The sequence below is a fragment of the Macaca fascicularis genome, chromosome 9, assembly GCF_037993035.2.
Source record: "Macaca fascicularis isolate 582-1 chromosome 9, T2T-MFA8v1.1".
Classification (NCBI taxonomy): Eukaryota; Metazoa; Chordata; class Mammalia; order Primates; family Cercopithecidae; genus Macaca; species Macaca fascicularis.
In genome coordinates, this window is record NC_088383.1 from 122,901,771 (window position 1) to 122,925,398 (window position 23,628).

The 23,628-nt window shown below is 36.0% G+C and overlaps 1 protein-coding gene across 11 annotated transcripts in view; it reads left to right on the top strand.

Annotated features, from left to right (window-relative positions):
* Positions 1-10: 10 nt before the first annotated feature.
* NHLRC2 (NHL repeat containing 2) overlaps positions 11-23,628 on the top strand; it is a 53,177-nt gene continuing 29,559 nt past the window's right edge. For 2 of the 11 annotated variants that reach the window (XM_074002764.1, XM_005566481.5), the window contains exons 1-4: positions 11-98; positions 209-435; positions 3,989-4,141; positions 21,394-21,849. In XM_074002764.1, the coding sequence (XP_073858865.1) occupies positions 258-435; positions 3,989-4,141; positions 21,394-21,849 (787 nt within the window). In that variant the 5' untranslated portion in view covers positions 11-98; positions 209-257. Of the gene's footprint in view, positions 99-208; positions 436-3,988; positions 4,142-5,123; positions 5,447-21,393; positions 21,850-23,628 lie in introns of all 11 variants that reach the window. The other 9 variants (XM_074002771.1, XM_074002770.1, XM_074002766.1 and 6 more) reach the window with 8 other exon arrangements.

The window sequence follows — 23,628 nt, forward strand, 5'->3', positions numbered from 1 at the left end:
GCTGCGGCGTGGGGACCGAGAAGGGGCGGGGTGGGTCGGGACGGCAGTTTAATTGCGTGCCCGGGAACTGCGCCGATTTGGACTTTTGGCACTTGGAGGTATGCTTTAAAAAGAAAAAAGTGTCATTGGCGTGGAGTGGGGCTAGTGGAGGGTGAAGTGAATGCGCCGTTTGGAAACCACAGGACAGTGAACGTTTTGTCTTTCCCAGCGAGACTCTCCCGCGAGCCCGGCGGCCGCCTCGGGAGCCCGGCGGAAACATGGCGGCGCCCGGATCCCGTGGCCGCAGCCTCTCCGGCCTGCTCCCCGCGCAGACCTCGCTAGAGTACGCCCTGCTCGACGCCGTTACGCAGCAGGAGAAGGACAGCCTGGTCTACCAGTATCTGCAGAAGGTGGACGGCTGGGAGCAGGACTTGTCAGTACCCGAGTTTCCGGAAGGTGAGGGGCTGGCGTCGGGGTGGGGGCCCCTCCCGGCACCTCCCCTTCCTCGGGGACGGCGCCCTCGCCCGAAGCGGGGGGCTAAGCGGGTATGTGTCGCTGGCGCCCCAGGGAGTGGCCCTTCGCCTAACTTGGGCCGCTGCTCGCGTACTCTGCAATTCCCAGGGGTCCCCAGGCGGCCACCGACTGGGGGTTTCCCTGGCACGGGGTGGATACTCGCCTGTGTATCCTGAGTCCTGCCCGCGCCTGATAGTCAAGTAGACACTCCGTGAATGTTAAGTGTCCCCGGTGGCAATGATTGCAACGTCCACACCATTCTATCCATTCAGTGTGGTTCCCCAGTGTCGTCTCATCTTTCGGCATCATCTTGACACTTATTGATCACTTTTTCATGTATAACACACTTCCTTTTTTTTTTTTTTTTTTTTTTTTGATACGGTGTTTCGCCGTCTCTCCCAGGCTGGAGTACAGTGGCGTGATCTTGGCTCACTGCGACCTCTGCCTCAGCCTCCTGAGTAGCTGGGACTACAGGTCCGCGCCACCACGCCTGGCTAGTTTGTGTGTGTGTGTGTTTTTAGTAGAGGGACTACAGGTCCGCGTGTGTGTGTGTGTGTGTGTTTAGTAGAGGGACTACAGGTCCGCGTGTGTGTGTGTGTGTGTGTGTGTGTTTTTAGTAGAGGGACTACAGGTCCGCGCCACCACGCCTGGCTAGTTTTGTGTGTGTGTGTGTGTGTGTGTGTGTGTGTGTGTGTGTGTTTAGTAGAGACGGCGTTCCACCATGTTGGCCAGGCTCGTCTCGACCTCTTGACCTCAAGTTTCCCAAAGTGCTGGGAGTACAGGCTTGAGCCACTGCGCCCTGCTTGCCACACACAGTCCTAAACATTCATTCACCTCTATAGCCCAGTGAGGTGCTCGTATCATTTCTCTTTTACAGTTGAGGAAATGGAAGCACAGAGAGGTTAAATAACATGCCCAGGGCCTCACAGCTGATAACTGCCCCAGTTGGATTATACAGACCCTAGATTTGCTGGTTTCTTAGCTGTGCTGTGCTTCTCCATTCAAAGTCGTGAAACTAATACTTTTAAAAATTAGAATCAATTATAGCCTATTTCCAGGGTTTAAATCCTGGCTATGTGAGCTTTTGGAGCATGAAGGAATAGATATTCCCAGCAGGGATGTTTGTGAAGCACATCTTGCCATGATAAATGAAAACGTATTTTACCTTCTTTGGATGGGAGTAGCTTTGCTTTGCCTGGTGGTTCTGGCATGTGTCCTGGCGTGACACTGAAACCACATGTATAGTTAATTGGTTGGATGTGGCAGAGTTCAGTTATCTCATGGGAGGTATACCGGAACCAGCCTCTAGAGTATTTGGTGTTTTTCCAAGCCTTTTGCACTACCCACCTTGAGAAGTGCTTATTTTTCCTACTATTAATCTTATACTGGATTTGAAATATTGTGGAATTATTACAAAAGAATTGGGTACATGAAAGCTTATCAAATCAAATAAACTTTAAAATATTGTTTACATCTATACAAATAGATGATTTAAAAAAATTTTGGTACAGAAGGTAGTTATACAGTTAAGTACACTGTTATAAACAAGCAGGCCATCAACTGGGATTTGGGGAATGTTTTTTATTTTCTAGTCTTGTTTGTATTTACAGGGAGTGTATTTTATTCCCATGAGATTTGACTTCTGTGACTCATAAGTAAAAAAACACAGTAAAATATTCAGGGTTTGTGTTTAACATAGTATGATTTTCTCCTGGACCCGATTATTGAGGACAGAATGCTGGAAATGACTATTTTCTTGGTTTCTTTAGCGGTAAACTATAATCAAGAAGTCATACACATAACTTTATCTAAAACACTGTATGCTTTATTTCTTAGAAGACTTACGTGTTTATGGGTGACATTGCAGTGTAATGGGTAGATTCACACAGACCTGGAATTAGATCCTTGTTATTTCCATTTTGTTGTTGTGTGATTTTGAGCCAGTTACTTGACCTCCAAGGCTTATATTTCTCACTTGCAAAATTGAACTATTATTTACCTTTCAGGATTATTATTTGTTTCGAAAGTAATATATGTAAAATTCTTAATTTACAGGAAAGCTTACTAAATGTTAGCACCTTTTTATTGTATTCATTGTAATTATTGTTATTATAAAATACATTATTATTAAGTCTGGTAAGTATCTAGCACAGTAACTGAGATATAATAATTCTTTCTATACCCCCAGATCTAAGCCACTCTTGACTGTTTACAGAAAAATCATAGAAGACAGATTCATAAATATTTTGCAAGTAGGATATGAAATATACATTAATTAGTGTGAAGTTTTGTATGATCACTTGATCTGGTATATAATTAATACTTTAGCAAAATGGATAATTGAGGTCACTGTATACTGAAACCTCATTAGTTTGGACTAATTGACCCAAATACTAGTTTGATCTGCAGATTTTTTTTTTCTAGAATTTTGTTACGATTGAGTAGCTACAGTTATTGTTGTTAGTCATTAGTTGTTACTGTTTACTTATTCCTCTTAACTTTGGCTTTCAGTTGCTGCTATTCTAAATACCTGCTTCAAGGTATAATTAATAGTTGTAACAGCTGCATTAAGTTATTTATAAGCAGTAAACTTTGTTTTCTTAAATTGATTAAATAGAGATGCTGTACTTTATTATTAGTTAACAAAATCTTTCTTCATAGTACAGAGTTTACTTTTTTTGGAGGAAAGGGAACACGTTTTTCATCAATATTAATGTTACCTCAATGAAATCTATAACAACAATAAGTGTATTTTGCTTAACTTTACATTTAACATATTTTATTTTGTATTTACGGTCTCATTCAAATCCAGAATATTTCAGTTTCTTCTCCTTTAGGAAACTGGCTTAGGCATTTTGTATGTTTATCCTTACACACATTTCACTCCTTTTTGATGTTTAGTTATGTCTTACTATTCTTAAGCTTGACCTTTATTCTGGGTAGCCCATTTATATCTAATTGTTTATGTAATTAGGTTGATTTACTATTTGATATTTCTTCCTTTTTTTTTTTTTTTTGCCTAAGTGTGTTGCCCTTACTCCTTTTCACAGACTATTACACTCTTTCTGAAAGAATTTAGTAGCTTTTTCTTGCTTTATTTGCGGACGGCATTATAATAGCCAGCTTTCCCATCCTCTATTCCTCCTGCTCCCCAACCCGTACCCCCATCCCTTCCTTTTCTTTCTTCCCTTTTTGGGCTTTTAATCTCCATTGATTTGCCTTCTTGGTCTTTTCTTCCAAACCACAAATAATCTGTTTAGTCACAGTCATACAGATATGTCTTTTATTTCTTTTGTTGATAGAAAATGATGGTTCATAGTAAACAATAGTAAATAGCATGCAACTGCCACAGACTTTAAATGGTGCTACTTTCTCTTAAAGTGTTTGACTATTCACATTAGTCTTTAAAAAAAAAAAAGGATCACATTTTAATGGAAAGTTTCAGGTAAATTCCTTTTCCCTTTAATCATTGTAATTTATTTTATGTAAATTTCAGGATTAGAATGGCTGAACACAGAAGAGCCTATTTCTGTCTACAAGGATCTATGTGGAAAAATAGTCATCCTTGATTTCTTCACCTACTGCTGCATAAACTGTATTCACCTATTGCCTGATCTCCATGCATTAGAGCACACATACTCTGATAAAGGTATCTGCTCTTTAATTAGTTTCTAACAGACTGTTCTGGCATAGTCACTGGAAGAGTGGCTGACTCATTAGCTCATAGGAGAATGAACATTTGGCAAGACTTCAGTGATTCTAAAAGTAATCTCTAATCTATGACATGTACCTTTTCATAAAGGGTTAAGCTTAGTGATAGTGGTCTGCCTATCTAAAGAACCAGCATTTAGTATATGGTTTTTTTCTCTGAGGCTAAGGGCATAATTTGCTTTTTTCATGATCAGGTATTTTAAAAGGTCTTTGTATGTTGAGGTTTACTTAAATTTTTTCTATTAAAAAAATAAAATATATGACCTTAATTTTATACTCTTTTCACTGTGATATAAAGGTTTAAAGTTCTTATTAGGAAATGTGACTAGGCTTTCATTAATATTGAATGACATTAACTGCAGTGGAATGCCAAATATAACAGATACTCTTTCATTGACCCTGCTTCATTAAAAAATGATTTATTACAGCTAATGTTTTTCAAAGCACACTAGGAAATCCATTTTTATGGTATTACAGATTCTAAAGATGTAGATTACACTTATTGGCTTTAGAAGTTTGAAAAATTAAATTTTTTTTTTGTTTACTGTCTAAAAAAAGAGCATGGGAGTAAATGAAATTAATTAAAGGTACCATTTAGTTAGGTTTAAATGAATTGAAGCACTAATCTTAGAGTGGATTAAAAAAAAGAGATAGGGTCACTAATCCTGTGATAGTAAAGATGAGAATAGACGATATATGTACAAAAGTAAAAGATATTCTGAAACTAAACTTTAAAGAGGAAGTGATAGAGAAATCTTCAGTGCAACTTAAACTTCAGATGCTTCTGAATTGTAATAGATTGTATATTAAAATTACCAGTCAAATGATTTATCAAGAACTCAAATATTTCTACTAGCTAAATCCTGTTATTAAAAATATATCTGTATGGATTTAAGAAATGTGGATATCTTATCTCCTAGGTTTTGGATGCCAGTGTTTCTTGTTCAAGACATCACATTTATTGAACATGTTGTTATGTGCAGGGTATTCTGCTAACTGCTGAGGAAATATGTAACAAAATTGAATAAAAAGCATATGGAACCTGAGGAAAGGAGTAAGTCACTTTGCCTAGAAACATTGGAAAAGATTTCTCAGAGAAGGAAACAATTGAGCTAGAACTTGAAAAATGAGCAGGAGTGCAGCTGAAAATGAAAATGGGGCAGAAGGGACAATCCTGGCTGAGGAAGCGTCAGGTAAACAAGCATGGAAGCACAGAGGAGTAGGATTCTTGCTCCAAGAACAGGTAAATAATTTAGTGTGGCAAGATTGTAAGGGTTCATGGTAAAAGTAAAAGGAGACAAAGGTAGGTTAGGTTAGGACCACCTTGTGAAATGCATTGTATAGCGTTCTTAATAGTTTAGACTTTTCCTTCTGTTGAGGATACAGAGATATTGAAGTTTGTTTTTGATTTGTTTTTTAGTAGACAGATGACATTTGTGTTTTAGAATGGCATTACACATGAAGTTAAGAATCTCAAAGTTTACCAGTTCCATACCTAAGATCACCCCTAAAAGACTATTTGGTGAGCGTATGGTTAACCCCATACCTTAAGCAGATTCAGTGACTTCCTAGAATGGATCCTTATAATCGCCTACCACTTTACTGGAAACATTGTTTTTATAGCCTATTGTGACAAAAAATTGAAAATATCTTTATATACAAATACACTTCTGAAAAGTAAAATACTTTGTAAGTGGAGCAAGAATTCACTCTCAGTTTCAACAAAGAATCACAAAGCATACACAAAGAACAGGGAAGTGTGGCCCATTCAAAGGAAAAAAAGTAAACCGATAGAAATTGTCTCTGAAAAATACTTGATAGCCTATCTATGAGACAAAAACTTTAAAACACTGTCTTAAAGATACCCAGATAACTAAAGGAAAATGTGGAAAAAGTTTAAAAAAAAAGTGTGAAGAAAATGGAAATAACAATAAAGAGAAAACCTAAATAGAAGCTAGAAAGAAATTCTGAAATTGAAAAGTGGGGACTAACGGAGAAGAGAAACTCACTACAGAGGCTCCTTGATTTATAGTGAAGCTTGATAAAGCCATGGTAAGTTGAAAATATTAAGTTGAGAAAGTATGTTTAATGCTTGGTAGCACAGCAGATGGTCTCTGACTTACGATGATTCAACTTAAAATATTTTGACTTGATGGTGGAAAGGTGATACTCAGTAGAAATCATAACTTCCTAAATCATAAGGAGCTCTTTGACTTACAGTGGGATTATGTCCAGATAAACTCATCATAAAGTTGAAAAATCGTAAGTCAAACCCTCATAGGTCAGAGGCCATGGAGAGATTCGAAGATAGATTTGAGTAGGCAGGAAGAAGAATCAGTGAACTTGAAGATAAGGCAATGGAAATGATTGAGGAACAAACAGAACAGAGATTGAAGAAGAGAAAACAGAGCCTAAAGGACCTTGGAACGCCATCAATCAGACCAGCATATGCATTTTGGCAGAGAATATTTGAAGAAATAATGGTTGAAAACATCCCAAATTTGATGAAAAACATGAACACAAACATCTAAGAAGTTTAGTGAAGTCCAAGTAGGATGAACTCAAAGAGAACCACGCCAAGACACATTATTATCAAACTGCCTAAAATCAAAGAGAAAATCTTGAAAGCAGCAAGAGAGAAGCAACTCATCACATACAAGAAATCTTCAATAATCAGCTCATGTCTCATCAGAAACTTTGGAGGCCGGAAGGCAGTGGGCCAATATATTCAAAGTACTAAAAAGGAACAAAACTGTCAACCAAGAATTCTATGCCTGGCAAACTGTCCTTCAAAAGTGAGAGAGAAAGTAAGACATTTCCAGATAAATAAAAGCTAAGGGAGTTCACTAATAGACCTGCCCTGAAAGAAATGCTAAAGGAGCTCTTCAGGTTGAAATGAAAGGACACTAGACAATAATTTGAAGCCTGTGAAGAAATAAAGATCTCAGTAAAAGTAAATACGTGGGCAAGTATAAAAACTAGTGTTACTGTAACAATGGTGTTTAACTCCACTTTTTGTTTTCTACATGATTTAAGAGACTACTAGATTTTTAAAATTATTCTAAAAGCTAATGTTATTGTAACATCACATTTTGTTTTCTATGTAATTTTTTTTTTTTTGAGACAGTCTCGCTCTATTCCCCAGGCTGGAGTACAGTGGCACAATCTCAGCCCACTGCAACCTCTGCCTCCCATGCTCAAGCAATTCTTCTGCCTCAGCCTCCCAAGTAGCTGGGATTACAGACGCCTGCCACCATGCCCAATTAGTTTTTGTATTTTTTTTAGTAGAGACAGGTTTGCCATGTTGGCCAGGCTGGTCTTGAACTCCTGACCTCAGGTGATCTGCCCACCTCGGCCTCTCAAACTGCTGGCTGGAATTAAAGGCATGAGCCACTGCGCCTGGCCTGTTTTCTATGTAATTTAAGAAACTAATGCATTGAAGTAATTATTAGTTTATATATTTGGAGATACAAGGTACAAAGATATAATTTGGGGCTATCAACAACTGAAAGGGATGGGGTGGAGGTGTTAAAGGAGCAGAGTTTTTGTATGTTATTGAAGCTGGCATAAATTCAAATTAGAGTGTAATCACTTTAAGATGTTAAATGTAATTCCCCTGGTTACCAAAAAAAAAAAAAAAAAACTAAAGAGCATACACAAAATGAAATAAAAGAATTTAAATGTTTCACTACAAAATAAAAGTCAACCAAACAAAAAAGAGTACTGTAGGAAATGAGGGACAAAAAAGCTCTAAGGCATGTAGAAAACAAATAGCCAAATGACAGATAAGTCCCTCTTGATCAATAATGACTTTAAATGTAAATGGATTACGCCCTCTAATTGAAAGGTGGAAATTGGCAGAATGAATATATAACATATTCCAACTGTATGTTCTCTTCAAGAGACTCACTTTAGAGCCAAAGATACAAACATTAAAATAGAAAGGATGGAAAAGGATATTCTATGCAAATAGTAACTAAAAGAGAGCTAGGATGGCTATGTTAGTATCAGACAAAATGGACTTTAAATCTAAAAAGGTTACAAGAGACAAAGAAGGGCATTATATACTAATAAAAAGCCCAGGCCGAGCACAGATTGCACCTGTAATCCCAGCTACTCAGGAGGCTGAGGCAGGAAGATCACTTGAGGCCAGGAGTAGGAGACCAGCCTGAGTAACATAGCAATACCTCATTTATTAAAAAATAAAAAAATTAATATGTAGATGATACAATGGTTATAAACACTTAGGCACTTAATAACAGACAAAATATATGAAGCAAAAATTGACAGAATTGAGGGGAGAAATAGACAATTCTATAATAGTAGTTGGAGAATTATACCTAATATATATAGGACACTCTCCCCAACAAGAGAACACTACCCAACAACAGGATTGCATATGGGACATTTTCCAGGATAGACCATAAGTTAATGCCACAAGTTAATTTCAGTAGATTTTTTTAAAAGATAAAGTATCTTTTCTGATCACAAATGAAGTTAGAAAACAATAACCAAAGGAAAACTGGAAAATTCACAAAGTGTGGAAATCAAAGAGCACACTCGTAAATAACCAGTGGACCAAAGAAGAAAACACATAGGTAATTATTAGAAAATACTTAGAGAAAAATGAAAACAAAATGTGACAAAACTTATGGCACATGGTGAAAACAGGGCTAAGGAAGAATTTATGGTTATAAATGCTTATATTAAAAAACAAATATCTTAATCAAATTTTACACCTTAAATATCTAGAAAAAGAAAAACAAACTAAACCCAAAGCTAACTGAAGGAAGGAAAATAAAGATTCAAGCAGGGAGAAACAAAATAGATAATAGAAAAGATCAATTTGGGTACAACCAACCAAAAGTTGATTCTCTGAAAGTACCAGAAAAATTCCTAGACCTTTAGCTAGCTAGACTAAGAAAAAAGAAGACTCAAATTTTTAAAATCAGGAATGAAAATGGGAACATTACTACCAATTCTGCAGAAGTAAAAAGGATTATGAGTACTATGAGCAATTGTACACCAACAAATTGGATAACCTAGATGAAGTAGATGAATTTCTGAAAACAACACCTACTAAGACGAAACTATGAAGAAATAGAAAACCTGAATAGACCTATATCTAGTAGCATTATTCTCAATAGCCAAGATTTAGAAACAGCCTAAGTGTCCATTGATGGATCATAGGTAAGGAAAATGTGGTGTATGCGTATAATGGAATATTATTCAACCTTGGAAGGAAATTCTAACAACATGGATGAACTTTGAGGACATTATGCTAGGTGAAAAAAATTCACAATTTTTGCCACACATAAAAATTCAAATACTGTGTAATTTCACTTATACAGGGTACTTAGAGTAGTCTGAATCATAGAGACAGAAAGTAAAATGGTAGTTGCTAGTGACTAGTTAGAGGGGAGAATGTGGAGCTATTGTATAATGGGAACATTTTTAGTTTTGCAAAATGAAATGAGTTCTGGAGATGGAGGATGGCAATGGTTGCACAGCAATAGGAATGTAGTAAACACCCTGAACTGTACACTTGCAAATGGTTAAAATAATAAATTTTATGGAAGAAACCATAAGAACACAAAAATCGGCCAGGCACGGTGGCTCACACCTATAATCCCAGCACTTTGGGAGGCCAAGGCAGGTGGATCATGAGGTCAAGAGATGGAGACCATCCTGGCCAACATGGTGAAACCCCGTCTCTACTAAAAATACAAAAATTAGCTGGGCATGGTGGCGCGCATCTGTTATCCCAACTGCTAGGGAGACTGAGGCAGAATTGCTTGAACTCAGGAGGCAGAGGTTGCAGTGAGCCAAGATTTAACAAGTTTTAACAACTATTTTAAAAATGAACCTTACAAGGTCAGAATTGTGCACCACTGGGAAGGGAATAGTCAGTGGTGTGTTGGAGCTGGCTCCTGTAGGCTGGTGAGAGCCATTTGTTAAGTATGTAAGAAATTTTATGAGCCAGTGGTAATCTTGAAATCAGCCTTAGTGGGAGTATTTAGACCATGGAAATCAACAAATGCTACAAATCAGAGGTTTTAAAAATCGCTATTCATCCCCCATTCCTCTCACCATATAAAAGAGCTGGTTTATTAGCATATTACTGGGTATGATTTGCTGGCCCAATAACTACTTGTTAGTGTGGTAGAGAATACTGACTAGTGTTTTTCTATATTTGGTTGTTAGAATATTGTTTGTGGAATATATATTTTTTTGAGATTACCGTAGAACTTTAATTTGCCGCAGGCTTGTGAAGAATATTGGAAAAAAGGAAAAGCATGAGAAATAGTTGAGAATGCCATTGTGATGCGTGTTCACAGAGGCTTTCTTTTTCTTTCTTTTTTTTAAATATAACATGGATTTTTTTTTTTTTTTTTTTTTTAACTTTAAGTTCTGGGATACATGTGCTGAACGTACAGGTTTGTTACATAGTGGAATAAATTTTTAACCATTAAAAATATTTTGTAAGTAGTCTCAACATTGTATTTCAAAGAAACATTACTTCTGTAATATGCTGCTATATGAAAATCCTGATAACTTAATAAAATATTTTTATACTGATTAGAAGATAAGTTCAGTTCATATTCATAAAAGCGGACATACCCAGAAATGATCACATGACAGCTCAATAAGCTGTCACTAAGTCACTAAATTAAATTTGCTTTTTTTGTAGTTAAATGTCTTCTTCCATTACTATTTGATGTACTTCTGAATGTATCTGCAGCAGTGCTATTTATGTTCTCGAAGTGACATTTGGCAGCATATTTAAAATTCCATGAAATGTTCCGCTCATTTTACCATAAAGCCAAAAATGCTCCACTGAATAAGGAAGTGTTTATTAATTCAGAACACCTTGAAAGAGGTCCAATTTCATAATCAACTTGCTTCCTCTAAATCAGCTTTTAAACACGGGTTTGTAATAGGGGGCAGTGCCACTTTCACAGTAGTGAATGAGAAATCGCAAGTGCCAAAAAGTTTGAAAGCAAAAAGCAAAACGTATTTAATAGTAATGAATTGTTCTGATGTTTAAACATTTTAAAAGAAGTAACTATGCCCTAAGATTGTTATTAATTAATAATAACTTAGTACATATTTATGTTAAACTGCAACCCTTTTCTACTTGAGAGCTTCTAAGTTTTTTATTTATGGTGTGTACATTAATGGTATGTTATTATATGGTACTGAAATTGAACATAATGGCTATTATCTAAGGAAAAGCACTTTTGTTTTACAGGAAAGCATCTATTAGGAAAACCTTGTGTATTTTCATGTGATTGCTGGGTGTATATTATGTTAATGTATAACTAAATCAGACTTTCTAAAAATCTGAATTTCATATTACTGTTGAGTAAATGCTAGTATTGTCATGTAGTATATGCTTTTTTCTGTTTTGTACTTTATTAAAAATTAGAAGAATGCACTTTTAATTTTAGAGTAAAACTAAGCCTTTAAATAAGTCTGTCTGTAATTTCACTTTGTGTCATGGTTCTCAAACCTTGCCACCCCCCACCCAGCTCCTCCACCAGGTTTGATAGTTTTCATTAGGAGTACTCACTCACAAGATTCAGTTGTACTGAATCAACTACTCAAAAGATAGAGTTGTACTCATGGCTATATTATAGCAAAAAGATACCAAGCAGAATCAGGAAAGGGAAAAGATGCATGGGGCTAGTTGAAGGGAGACCAGATACAAGATTCTAGAGTCTTCTTTCAGTGGAGTCAACCCAAGATGCTCTTAATTTCCTCAGTAATGTGTTGTGACAGCACATTTGGGATGTTGCCAACCAGAGAGGCTCAGAAATAACCAAGGCTTTTCTTGGGGGCTGATCATGTAGGCAGCTTCTGCTTGCTGTCATGTTTCAAAAGTCCAGACTCTCAGAAGGAAAGCAGGTATTCAGCATAAACTGTGTTGTTTGTACAAACATTTTAGGCATAGTGAGGCACTCTTATCAGTTCTAGGAATGCTGAAAACCCTCTTGAAATCTAAGCTCCCAGAAGCCAGGCAAGAGCCAATCTTGTCTGCACACCTTTTAAAGGATAGCAGCCAGGGTTACTATGTTAACTCTTTCTGCACACACATTATATTTTCTTTATTCAGTAGTTCGTCTATGTATTGTTCTGTGTTCTTAGAGTACTATGAAAATATTACCAATTTATGGCACATTTTCAGATGTTTAGTGTGGACAACAGCCTGACATCAGTGTTTGATTTGCTTTCAAATTTGCTTCTTATTTCTTTTCCAGTTTAGTGTTCAGCGATTTTGATCCTTTCATTTTCCTGTTTCCATTGTTCTTAGTATAAAAACGAAAATTTTGCCTCTCCAGCATCTTTTCCACACCCTTCTCATCCTTCCTCAAGGCTGTTCTAGCCTCCCTGGCTTTCCTTCAGTTCCTAAGTATCATCATTCCTCTTGCTTTAACACCTTGACACAGTGTTCCCTCTGCCTGGAATCGTCTCATCCTTTTTGTCTAGTGAAGCCATGGTTGTCTTCTGGATCTCAGAATGTCACCATTACAGGTGTTTTTTTCTTTTTAAACATCTTTCAAAAATGCCTCAAATATTCTCAGTCCTTGCATTTAACTAGGTTTTTACATTGCTTGTGATTAAACTACACGTTCTACTATAGTATATACAATTGTAATTGAGTGCACTTAGAAGTATACATCTCTCAATAAGACCTTTGAAGCTTTAAAAATATGTATTTTAAAAAGTGGTTTTATTACTAATATTTTAGAAGCAGTTATATATTTATCATGTTTTTTGTTTGTTAGTCAGAGACAAGATCTCACTCTGTTGCCCAGGCTGGAGTTCACTGGTGCAGTCACAGCTCACGGCAGCCACAAACTCCTGGGCTCAAGTGATCTGCCCGCCTCAGCCTCCCAAAGTGCTGGTATTACAAATAGCCTGAGCCACCATGTGTGTGTGGTTTTTGTTGTTGTTTGTTTTACTTCACTGAAAAGAAGGAAGTTATAATTTCTGATATAGTTTCTCCTTCCCTCATTCCATTCCTCCTTGCCCTCTTCTCTCCCTCTTTCCTGTCTCCCTCTCCTTTCCTTTTCTTCTGTATTTTCTCTTAAATGGAGTAATTTTGATCCCTGTATTGGCAAAGGATTCATTAATGGAAGAATCTTTTACACCCGCTTTTTACTATGCATGATTAACAGAAAAAGCAAAATAAGAAAAACCTGAATATTGAGGTTCTTACAGAAAAAAATGGGAGTGGATATTTGGCAATTGTATTTCTATGTACATCAGTATAGATCTCCTATTTAGACAATATGATATGGTTTATTATACAGATTTATAAATTCCTTCAGTATTTATGTCCTGTGAAATCATTCGTTTATGTACTAGGCACTGTACTGGAGAATAATAAAACATGCATGGGCACTATGTAATTAGTAGGCATTATAATCTAACGAGAAGGCATATAATTAAATAATCACATACATATTTTTATAATTTCTGATTAGTGATCTATAGAAAAAATTATAGGCTGCTATGATGACATAGAGTTTAATCTGGAAGAAATCTTTCTTATGAAAGTAAAAATTGAACTTCAGTTCTAAAAGACAATGTGCCTTTAGTAGGTGAAAACAGATGAGAACATTCCAGTCAGAGGGAACACTGTATGTCAACCCTGTAAAGCAAAAGGAGTAATGATATTATTGAGGAACCAAGGGAAGTCCTAGAATATACTGCAGGAGGAAAAGGGTGTGGAGAAGATGCTGGAGAGATGAGATTTGTTATACTGGAAACAATTGAAAGCCAATGAAGGATTTTCTGCAACAAGGTGACATGATCAGATTTGTGTTTTTAAAAGATCAGTGACTTCAGGGTGGATAACTCCTTGGTGGACAAGCATGTATGTGGGAAATCTGTGACAAGGCTATTGTGCTCTCTGTGAGATCAGATAACAACTTGAAACCAGTCATAGCTGATAAGAGCAATAGGACTTGATTGTGGATTAAGTATGGATGATGAGAGAGGGCTGATTGGTTATTACAGAGATGTCCTATATTGTTTTTTTGCTTGTATAATTGGATGGATGATGGTGCCATTCAGTGACAGGAAACACTGAAAAGGTCATATTTGGAGGGGAAGGTTGTGATTTTAGTTTGAAATATCTTTGAAAGTTGCACTTCATTCTCCATAGGACTTCCCATTTTTCTTAAAAGATAAAGATATAAATCTTTACCATGACTTATGAGACTGATCCCATCTGTATGTTTATTCTCATTTTGTCCCACGTTCTCCCTTGTTCTCTGTGCCTAGTCGCTTACCTTCGTAAGTTTCTTCTATCTTTCATGCTTCGTCTTTGTAGGTGCTGTTGTCTTTCCCTGGAATCTCCTTCAGTGTTCTCTGCACCTAACACTTCATCATTCACATCTCACTTCAGTCATCACTTCTTCAAGGAAATGTTGGGATATATTCATCAGAAGGAAAATATGTGTGATACATGATAACATTTTATGATAAATATTACATATATATAATGTACATAAAATGTATATGGATTTAACTCATGGATTCTTATTTAAAATACACTGGGTTATAAATCATTACTGTGATAATTTATTTTCGTGTTCAAATTGTCCAAGATTTGACTAATAGGATCTCCTTCAGGCTGTGTTCTGTGTTCTTTTGGCATTTCTTTGTCCTTTTTTGAGCCCTTCCTTACTAATCACACCAAAATATTTCCAGATGTATCTAATGTTTTTCCAGTCCAACCCGGAGTCAGCTATTTCTCTAAGGAGCTTTGATTCCTTTTAGTAGGGAATGGTGTTGAGAAACCAAGGTCTGGGAAATAGATGTGCTCATTGCTACTATGATGTTTTTGCTTCTAGTCTCTCAGATAATTCGGAAATTACTTAGGCTATTCCATCCCACTTCTCAGCTTCCCCCATTAGATTATGTTATTCATTTGAAGTATAGTTAGATTTATTTTTTTCTATTTGTATTTCATTTTAAGTCCTCCTCCCTATCTTTGTTGACTTTGTTTTTCAGTGTGTAAGACAATATGGTCTTCATAGTGAGGATGAAACAGATACTTATTCTATCCACCCATCCCTTCTAACTGTTCCTGCCTTCCCATTTCTGTCCCATATTTTTAAAAATTTCTTTTTTTTTTAAACAAAACATGACATTCTGCAGACATTTTTATACATTCGCTTTTTTCATGTAAAAATTTATCCCAGGAGTCACTTCATAACAGTTCATAGAGAACTTCTTGACTTTTAAAAATAACTGCATAGTACTCCACTGTGTGTGTGCCATACCTCTTTCAGCCACTCTCCTATCCTGTGTGTTTGCTCTTAGATCATTCCGTATTTAGCAATTATAAGCAATAAATAATCTTGTGGGTATGCTTTTGTCTTGCTGGTGGAATCGCCTAAGGATAAACTCCTAGGTGTGGCATTGCTGGGTCAAAGTTAAGTAAATATGTAGTTTCGTTAGGTATTGCCTAATTCTCCATCAGGAAAGTTGTACCAGTTTGTATTTCTACTAGCAGTGTGTGAGTGTACCTCTTTCTTAGGTGCTGCTTCAATAAAATGTTTTGACATACTTTTTAATTTTTACCAATCTAATAGGTAGGAAATGGTATCTTGGTATAATTTTAAGATGCATTTTTGAGTTGAGTTAATCTTATGTTTATATGGCTGTTTATTGTACATGGAGTTTTGTCTGCCATTATATCCCCTAACTGGTTATTGTTTGAGTATATAAAGGCTATCGATTTCCATGTGTTAATTATGTATTCTATCTTCCTGAATCTTCTTTTTTTTTGAGACGGAGTTTTGCTTTTATTGCCCAGGCTGGAGTGCAGTGGCACAATCTCGGCTCACTGCAACGTCCGCTTCCCAAGTTCAAGCAATTCTTCTGCCTCAGCCTCCCAAGTAGCTGGGATTACATGGCGCTTGGTTAAGTTTGTATTTTTAGTAGAGACGGAGTTTATCCATGTTGGTCAGGCTGGTCTCAAATTCCCGACCTCAGGTGATCTGCCGGCCTCAGCCTCCCAAAGTGTTGGGATTACAGGCGTGAGCCACTGCACCTAGCCCTGAATCTTTTATTATTTGACTTAGTTTTATAATTGAGTCTCTGGACTTTTCTTGATGTACTGTTATATCTCCACATAGAAATTTTTCAGTCTTATGCCTCTAATTGATTTCACTTGTCTAATTATGTTGGCTAATCCCCCACACACCACCCCAATTTATTGTTAAACAATAGTAAAGATAGTAGGCATTTTTTCCTTATTCTTTATCATATTGGAAGTACTTCTGTTTTTATACTATTGGAAATACTTCTATTTTATACTATACTCCTATTTTTATACCAGTTTCTGGTTTTATACTCAATTAAATTTAATCTAAAGTATGAAAGATTAATGTAAATAATTATGTGTCAATAAACCTGATTATTAAAAAGAATCTATCTCTGCTACTTCTGGGTTTGGAGGAGGATGGTGGCCACCTGATGTTGAATCTCCCCACTGTCCCTCCCCTCTGTTCCAAACAATAAAAAAGGGGAGAGCAAGTAAAACCACACTTGGCCCTGCATTTCACGATACTAGGAGACAGAGAATATCATGGCTTCACATTACATGTAAGTTCAGAAATAAACTAAATTCCCATAAAGGTTCTATTGCTGTAAGTCTGTGGATGCCAAGAACAAGTATAGGAGAGACTTAAAAGACTCCATGAGAATAAGTAGAGTGGTTCAGAGTACTTAGACAAAGCACAAACAGAATAGTCTCCTTACCCCCAGAAAGAGAAGCTCCAATACAAAGTATAAAATACTGAACACAGGTTTGGATATACTAGACCGTATCACCAGCTCTTAAAAGAGTGCAGGACTAGGGAAGCCTCAGAGAAGTATTGCTCCTGGGAGATAATCAGCTATCTAGGAAAGATGTGGTTTCCCTTGGAGACAGACCACTGAAGGGAAAGAAGGAAATACGAGGGAAAAGCTAAGGTTCTAATGGAAACAAAAGAGAAAGAAGATATACCAACCCCTCCTTCCACCAATGCTATTCATAAATGAAACTGCCCAGAAAAAGGAAACTGTCAGAAGAGGGCGCTGTCAAACTAGGAACCCTGTTCACAAAATGAAGAGGAATAGAAAAAAGCAGATCACACCTATATAAAAACTACTGCAAAAATTGCTGAAAGTGCAATTCAGAGTTAAAATGTTGATACAGATTCTCTAACAATCACAAAATTGACAAAACTGTAACACCTTCCTTCATACTGGATTAAATATCCTCAGTCAGCATTTAGGAGTAATGAAAAAAACAGTTTGAATCACAAATTAGAAAACTAAGAAATGGACAAAAAAGAAAAAAGGAAAGGAGTGTTAACTGAATCCAGAAAAGAGAAGACAAATTCAAAATTGTATTACAAATGAAAACTAAGTTTGTCCAAGGGACAATAAATTTGTATAAAAATTTATTAAGGGGCATTAAAAGCAGGGGGGATCCCTAAATAATGAAAATGAGCTTAAACAAAAAAGTTAAAAGGTTTAAAGAAAAAAATGATTGAATTGGAAAACAGGCAGAGGAGGTCCAACATAAGACTACTTGGAGACCCTCAAGAAAATCAGAACAGCTGACTGGAGCAAATATCTAAATTAGAATCAAGAAAACTTTCTGGAAAGAAAAGAAACCTTGAATCTACGTATTGAAAGGGCCTACCAGGTACCAGGGAAAATTGACCCAGAACAGTCCAAGAAGTATCCTAGTAAAATTATTATATTTTAAACATTGAAAAACAGAAAAGGTAGTTTACAAAGACATTTAAGTTTGACCATGCTTTTCACAAATAACTTACAAAGCAAGGCAACAGTACAGTGACATTTCAGAAATCTTAATGAGTGTAAATAATAAACCAAAAAGATTATATCCAACCATTTGTCCTTTAAGAATCAATCAAGGTTAAAGAAAAACAGTTTGAATGTCCAAAAACTCAGAGAGTACTGTGCACATGTGCCCTTTCTGGTGAATCTACTATAGGGAGATCAAGGGAACCATAGGTGAGTAGGGAAACTGCTAATGGATGGATGGAGATTTTACACATGTAGAGCTAACACCAAAACTAGGAATTACAGTTTTGGTATATTAGTCATAGTTTGATCAGAGAAGCACAACAACTGGGGATAATAATGAGAGAACTAATAGGGGATTCATTTTAGGTAGTTGACCTTATGTTATTGGAGTTACATGGCTAACCAGTATATGTGAGGCTGTTGCTTCTGTGTGCTCCTGCAACCCACCTGAGTTTGCTAACTTTTCAGGGTCTTCAAGCAGAGATGAGTGTGTATATGTTCTTGTGCTTTGGTTTGGAATTAAAGTGTAATTGTTGGCAAATTATATCTCCTGATGGCAGGTCAGGCGGTTGAGAAGGAAAGATGGATATAAAGTAGCAGAGAACAAGGGCAAACCAGAAAGCACGTGCAAACATGAGCTAGAACTCACAAGGATAAACTGAAACCTATGTAAACTTCAGTTTAGATAATGAAGTGGAGCAAAACACTCATCTGGCCCAGAAATTGGAGATGCGGAAGGAGAAGATCTACAACCCTGATATTACTGCTTTCATTTGCCTCTCATATCTTTTTTTTACCCCTTTATTTTTAGCCTTTCTGATTCACATTTTCTTAGATGTATCTTTTATATAAAGAACTTATCCAAATCTTTTTCTTTTAATAATGAGTTAAGCCCATTGGTATTTATTCGTATGACTGGTAATGTACAAATATTATGTGTATTTGGTTATATCTGTTGTGTTTATCAACATGATGCACTTTCTTTGCTGTTTTATTTTCCTAATCTCTTCTGATATTTATAAATGTTTACATTTATCTTTTGTTAATCTTTGTACTTACAACTTTAAAAAATAATAATAGCAAAATTTGTTGAAATTTTACTTTACACTAGGTACTATGCTAAATGCCTTACACAGATATCTCTTTTAATCCACCTGACTTACAAGGCATTTACTATTATTTTCCTCATTTTGCAAATGAGAAAACAGATGAACAGTTAAGTAACTTGCCCAAGGTAACAGGTGTGCAGTCCTTCCCACACTGCCCCACCACCTTTACCCACATTCCCCAGGCAACCATTCCTCACTGCATCTTTTTTCCCCAGCTGCTTTCAAGGTGTGTGTGTGTATGTGTGTGTGTTCAGCCTTTGGTTTTCAGCAGTTTGTTTATGATGTGTCTAGACATGGTTTTAATTTGTGTGTGCTGAGCTTGAATTCTCTAAATTTGTATATTTAATCAAATTTTGAAAGTTTGGGCATTATTCAGTTATTTTTTTCTGCCCCAATCTATTCACTTTTTCTGGGATTCCAGTTATACTTACTTAGATATTTTGAAACTGTTCCACAGGCCCCTAGGTTCTGTTTATTTTTGTTTCAATCTTCTTTCTCTCTTTGTGTTCTTTAGATTGGATAATTTCTGTTGAGCTGTCTTCAGGTTCATTAACCTTTTCTTTGTCATGTCCTTTTTGCCCATGAGATCATCCAGTGAACTTGTGGTATTTTTCAGTTCTAAAATTTTTAGTTATTTTTTATAATTTCCATTTCTCTGTTTATGTTTCCGTCTTTTTACTTACTTCATATGTGTTTTTCTTTACCTCATGGAGCATAGTTGTCTAGTTGCTTGAAAGTCTTTGGTAAGTCGAACATCTGCTTTATTTTGGCATCGATATCTCTTGATTTTTTTCCCCCCTCGATAGTTGACCATATTTCCTTGTTCTTTTCTTTGAATGTCAGGTAATTTTGGATTGTATCCTGGACGTTGGAATGTGATGATATGTGAACTCTGGGTTCTGTTGTAGTCCTGTAGGGAATATTGGTAGCTTTATTTTAGTAGGCATTCAACCCTCTTAATTCAAATTATAACTCTGTCTCATCTTCCATCAGCTCCCTCTCCTTCTGTAAACCCAGTTATTCAGTTCTCAGCTCCCCAAGCATTTGCTACACTTTTTTGAGTCTGTTCCATGTACTGTAGTTTAGAGGTTAAACTAAGACTTGTGAGTGTTCATACTCAGAGATAAGGAGTTGCTTTCCCCAACTCTTCTCCTCAGGGTTTCTCCCACACTGTCCAGGTTACGTGGTTTCTTGGGCCAGAGTTGCAGCCAGGTTTCTATTGGGAGTTTTGGCTCCCCATACAGCTCCAAAACTGGAACCCACTCTCAGGGCAAAGCTAGGAAAAGGATGGAAAAAGAAAATAAAATTGGCAGTTCACTCTTCTGTCACTTGCTTTTCTGAGTTTTGACCCTCCTGTACAATCTACCTGGTTTTGTTTACTTTTCTCTGTCTTCAAGCAGGGTGTGTCTTCAAGCATGCATGTTTGTGTTTTGATTCGGAATTAATAGTTGTAATAAAAGCATGAGCTTCTGGGAAATTATACCTCCTGATTTGTGTGGTTTTATTTGTTCATCTTGCAGGTTTGAGTAGTTTTTGATGGGTGTGTTGGGAGATTTGAATGTACTTAGCTGTTATTATCTCTACTAGTTTGGTAGTAAATATTGAAATTTTTCACTGAATCCAGCCTAACACTTTTTTTTTTTTTGTCACTAACTTCTTGAAATAATGTATTGATTAGATAAGAGACGTATGTTGTTTTCAGCAGTTATGTCTACAGAAAGGCTTGTTCTAAGAACCATACAATAGGAATTTTAAATAAATCAAAAGCTTTGTATTATGGAAACATCTTGCTTATATTTATTCTGTTAATCTGTAATGTAAAGTTAGATCAAAAAATATAAGAGAGTGATATAACAATAAATACCTCCCAAAAGCAGACATAAGCAACTGAATTTCAAAGGGGCTTATTATAGGTGGAAAAAATTTCCACATTTAATAAGAAAATAAAGATTATTTTTATAGCGTTATCTAACTAAAAGAAAAAAGGAGTTTTAATCCTTCAATAACCATATGAATTTGATATGTGTTTTTATGTGATAATCAAGATTGTTACGAGATTTAAATTTGTAAGTTTTTTGTATGTGTGTTAAAATGCAGTTGAAGATCCCAGCGTAGTTCTACTTTTTGTTTTTTTTGATCTATGGACTTTTAATATTAGTGACCCAAAACCTAATGTGTGGATGATGATATTCAAACATAAATATTTAATAATGTTTAACATATAATGTTTTCCTTTCAGATGGTCTTCTCATTATTGGTGTTCACTCAGCTAAGTTTCCAAATGAAAAAGTCCTGGATAACATTAAGAGTGCTGTTCTTCGATACAACATCACCCACCCTGTGGTTAATGATGCACATGCCAGCCTTTGGCAAGAACTAGAAGTTTCCTGCTGGCCAACTCTAGTCATACTTGGACCTCGCGGAAACATGTTGTTTTCTTTGATTGGAGAGGGACACAAAGATAAATTATTTTTATATACTTCAATTGCTTTAAAGTATTACAAAGACAGGGGGCAGATCAGAGATGATAAAGTTGGAATAAAACTCTATAAAGATTCTTTGCCACCTTCACCATTGCTGTTTCCTGGCAAAGTAACAGTAGACCAAGTTACTAATAGATTGGTAATAGCAGACACTGGACATCATAGAATTTTGGTCGTTTGGAAGAATGGACAAATTCAATATAGCATTGGAGGTAAAGCTTCTGATTATGATATATAATATGTTTTACAGTAAAAAAAAATAGCTCAGGTAAATATAAAAGTTGAAATGTCTAAATGAAAACTAATTATAGAAAAGTGATATACATTGACTTAACTTCCTAACAAAAATTTTTTGTTAGTTAATGCATGATGTCTGAATTAACCTCTTCTCACTCCCTCATAAAACAAACAGAAACACTGAAAAAGCTCCAGGTGAAAAAGAGGAAATAGTTCAGCTTTTAGATACATTTGTATATTCTATCTTTTTTTTTTTTTTAACTGCTGTACTTACTGTTTCTTATGAAAACATAATTTTGGATTTCAGACATTTTAAGTAGAAGTATTATGTTTCACTTTCCAATAAAATGTAGCCATATCTTTTTAAAGATCATGTCAGTGCCCCATGAACTTGAGAAGTAGTTTATAAAATAATTAAGCTAGAATTTATGCATAATTTTACTTTTCTCTCTTTCTTTCCATAAGAACTTGAACATGTGTCTGGGTCTATTTCCAGAATAGAAATAGGTATAGCAGAGTATAAGTATCATGCAAGCATAGATCATTTTATTCTATATCTCCCTGGTCTTAGATCTAAAACTACCTCTTGGTTACATGTACATAATTAATAAACTCTACGGAGTACATTCTTATTAATCTTACTTATCCAAACTGACATCTGACAACATGTTAGTCAAAGACAAAAGTAATTCATCTCTTTGCAGTCAGTCCTGTTTTAGTAATATATGCAGCATTAGTACATAAAGTAGGAATGTCTCAGTTCCTAATATAAAAAAGCTAGTTGTAGTCCTATGCCCTGATGTTATTCTTAATGTGCCAAGATACAGTAGGTGTTGTGTTTTGTGGTGTTTGTTTTGTTTTGGCTACTTGGTATTTTGATTTATGACAGGCAGTTATGAGAATTGAATTGTTACTCAAAAAGTGTCTTTTTTAGCAGCTTGAACTTAAGTGGTTTTAAAGTGTTTAATAGATTCTGTGATTTTCAAAATAGTGTAGGTGAATATTCTTTGTTAAAAGAGAAACCAAGCTACACTGCCCAAACATATTTCTTTGTTGAAAGAGAAACCAAGCAAGCTATACTACCCAAACATATTTCTAGAAATACTGTTACCTTTTGATATAGTTATTCTTTAATTTTTAAAAAAGAATTATTTGGTCAGATACACTCAGGAAACACTACTTTAATGTTATCTAACAGATTTTTGTTGGTGATGGTATAATATTTCTCGAATTTTTTACTCTGCTAATTTTCCTCATGAGGGGGTATAGTACGCAATCTTTTCCAATCTCGCATAACCACAGAACTCTCCCTTTTTTTTCAGGGAACTCTTATCAATATCAACAATAATAATAGTATTATTAACAATTATAATTACAGCAGACACTATATGTCTGGCATTATTCGAAACATTTTACTTGTATGAACTCATTTTTGCCTGCACAATGCTATGAGTTAGGTAATTAGTTCCATTTTACAGAAGAAAAACTGAGACACAAAGAACTTGCCCAAACCACCAGCTAGAAAGAGACAGACCTGGGATTTAGACAGGGTCTATTGGGCTCTTGAGTTCGTTTTCTTTTTTTTTGAGACGGAGTCTCACTCTGTCACCCAAGCTGGAGTGGAGTGGCATGATCTCGGCTCACTGCAACCTCCATCTCCCAGGTTCAAGCAATTCTCCTGCCCCAGCCTTCCAAGTAGCTGGGATTACAGGTACCTGCCACTATACCTGGCCAATTTTTTGTATTTTTAGTAG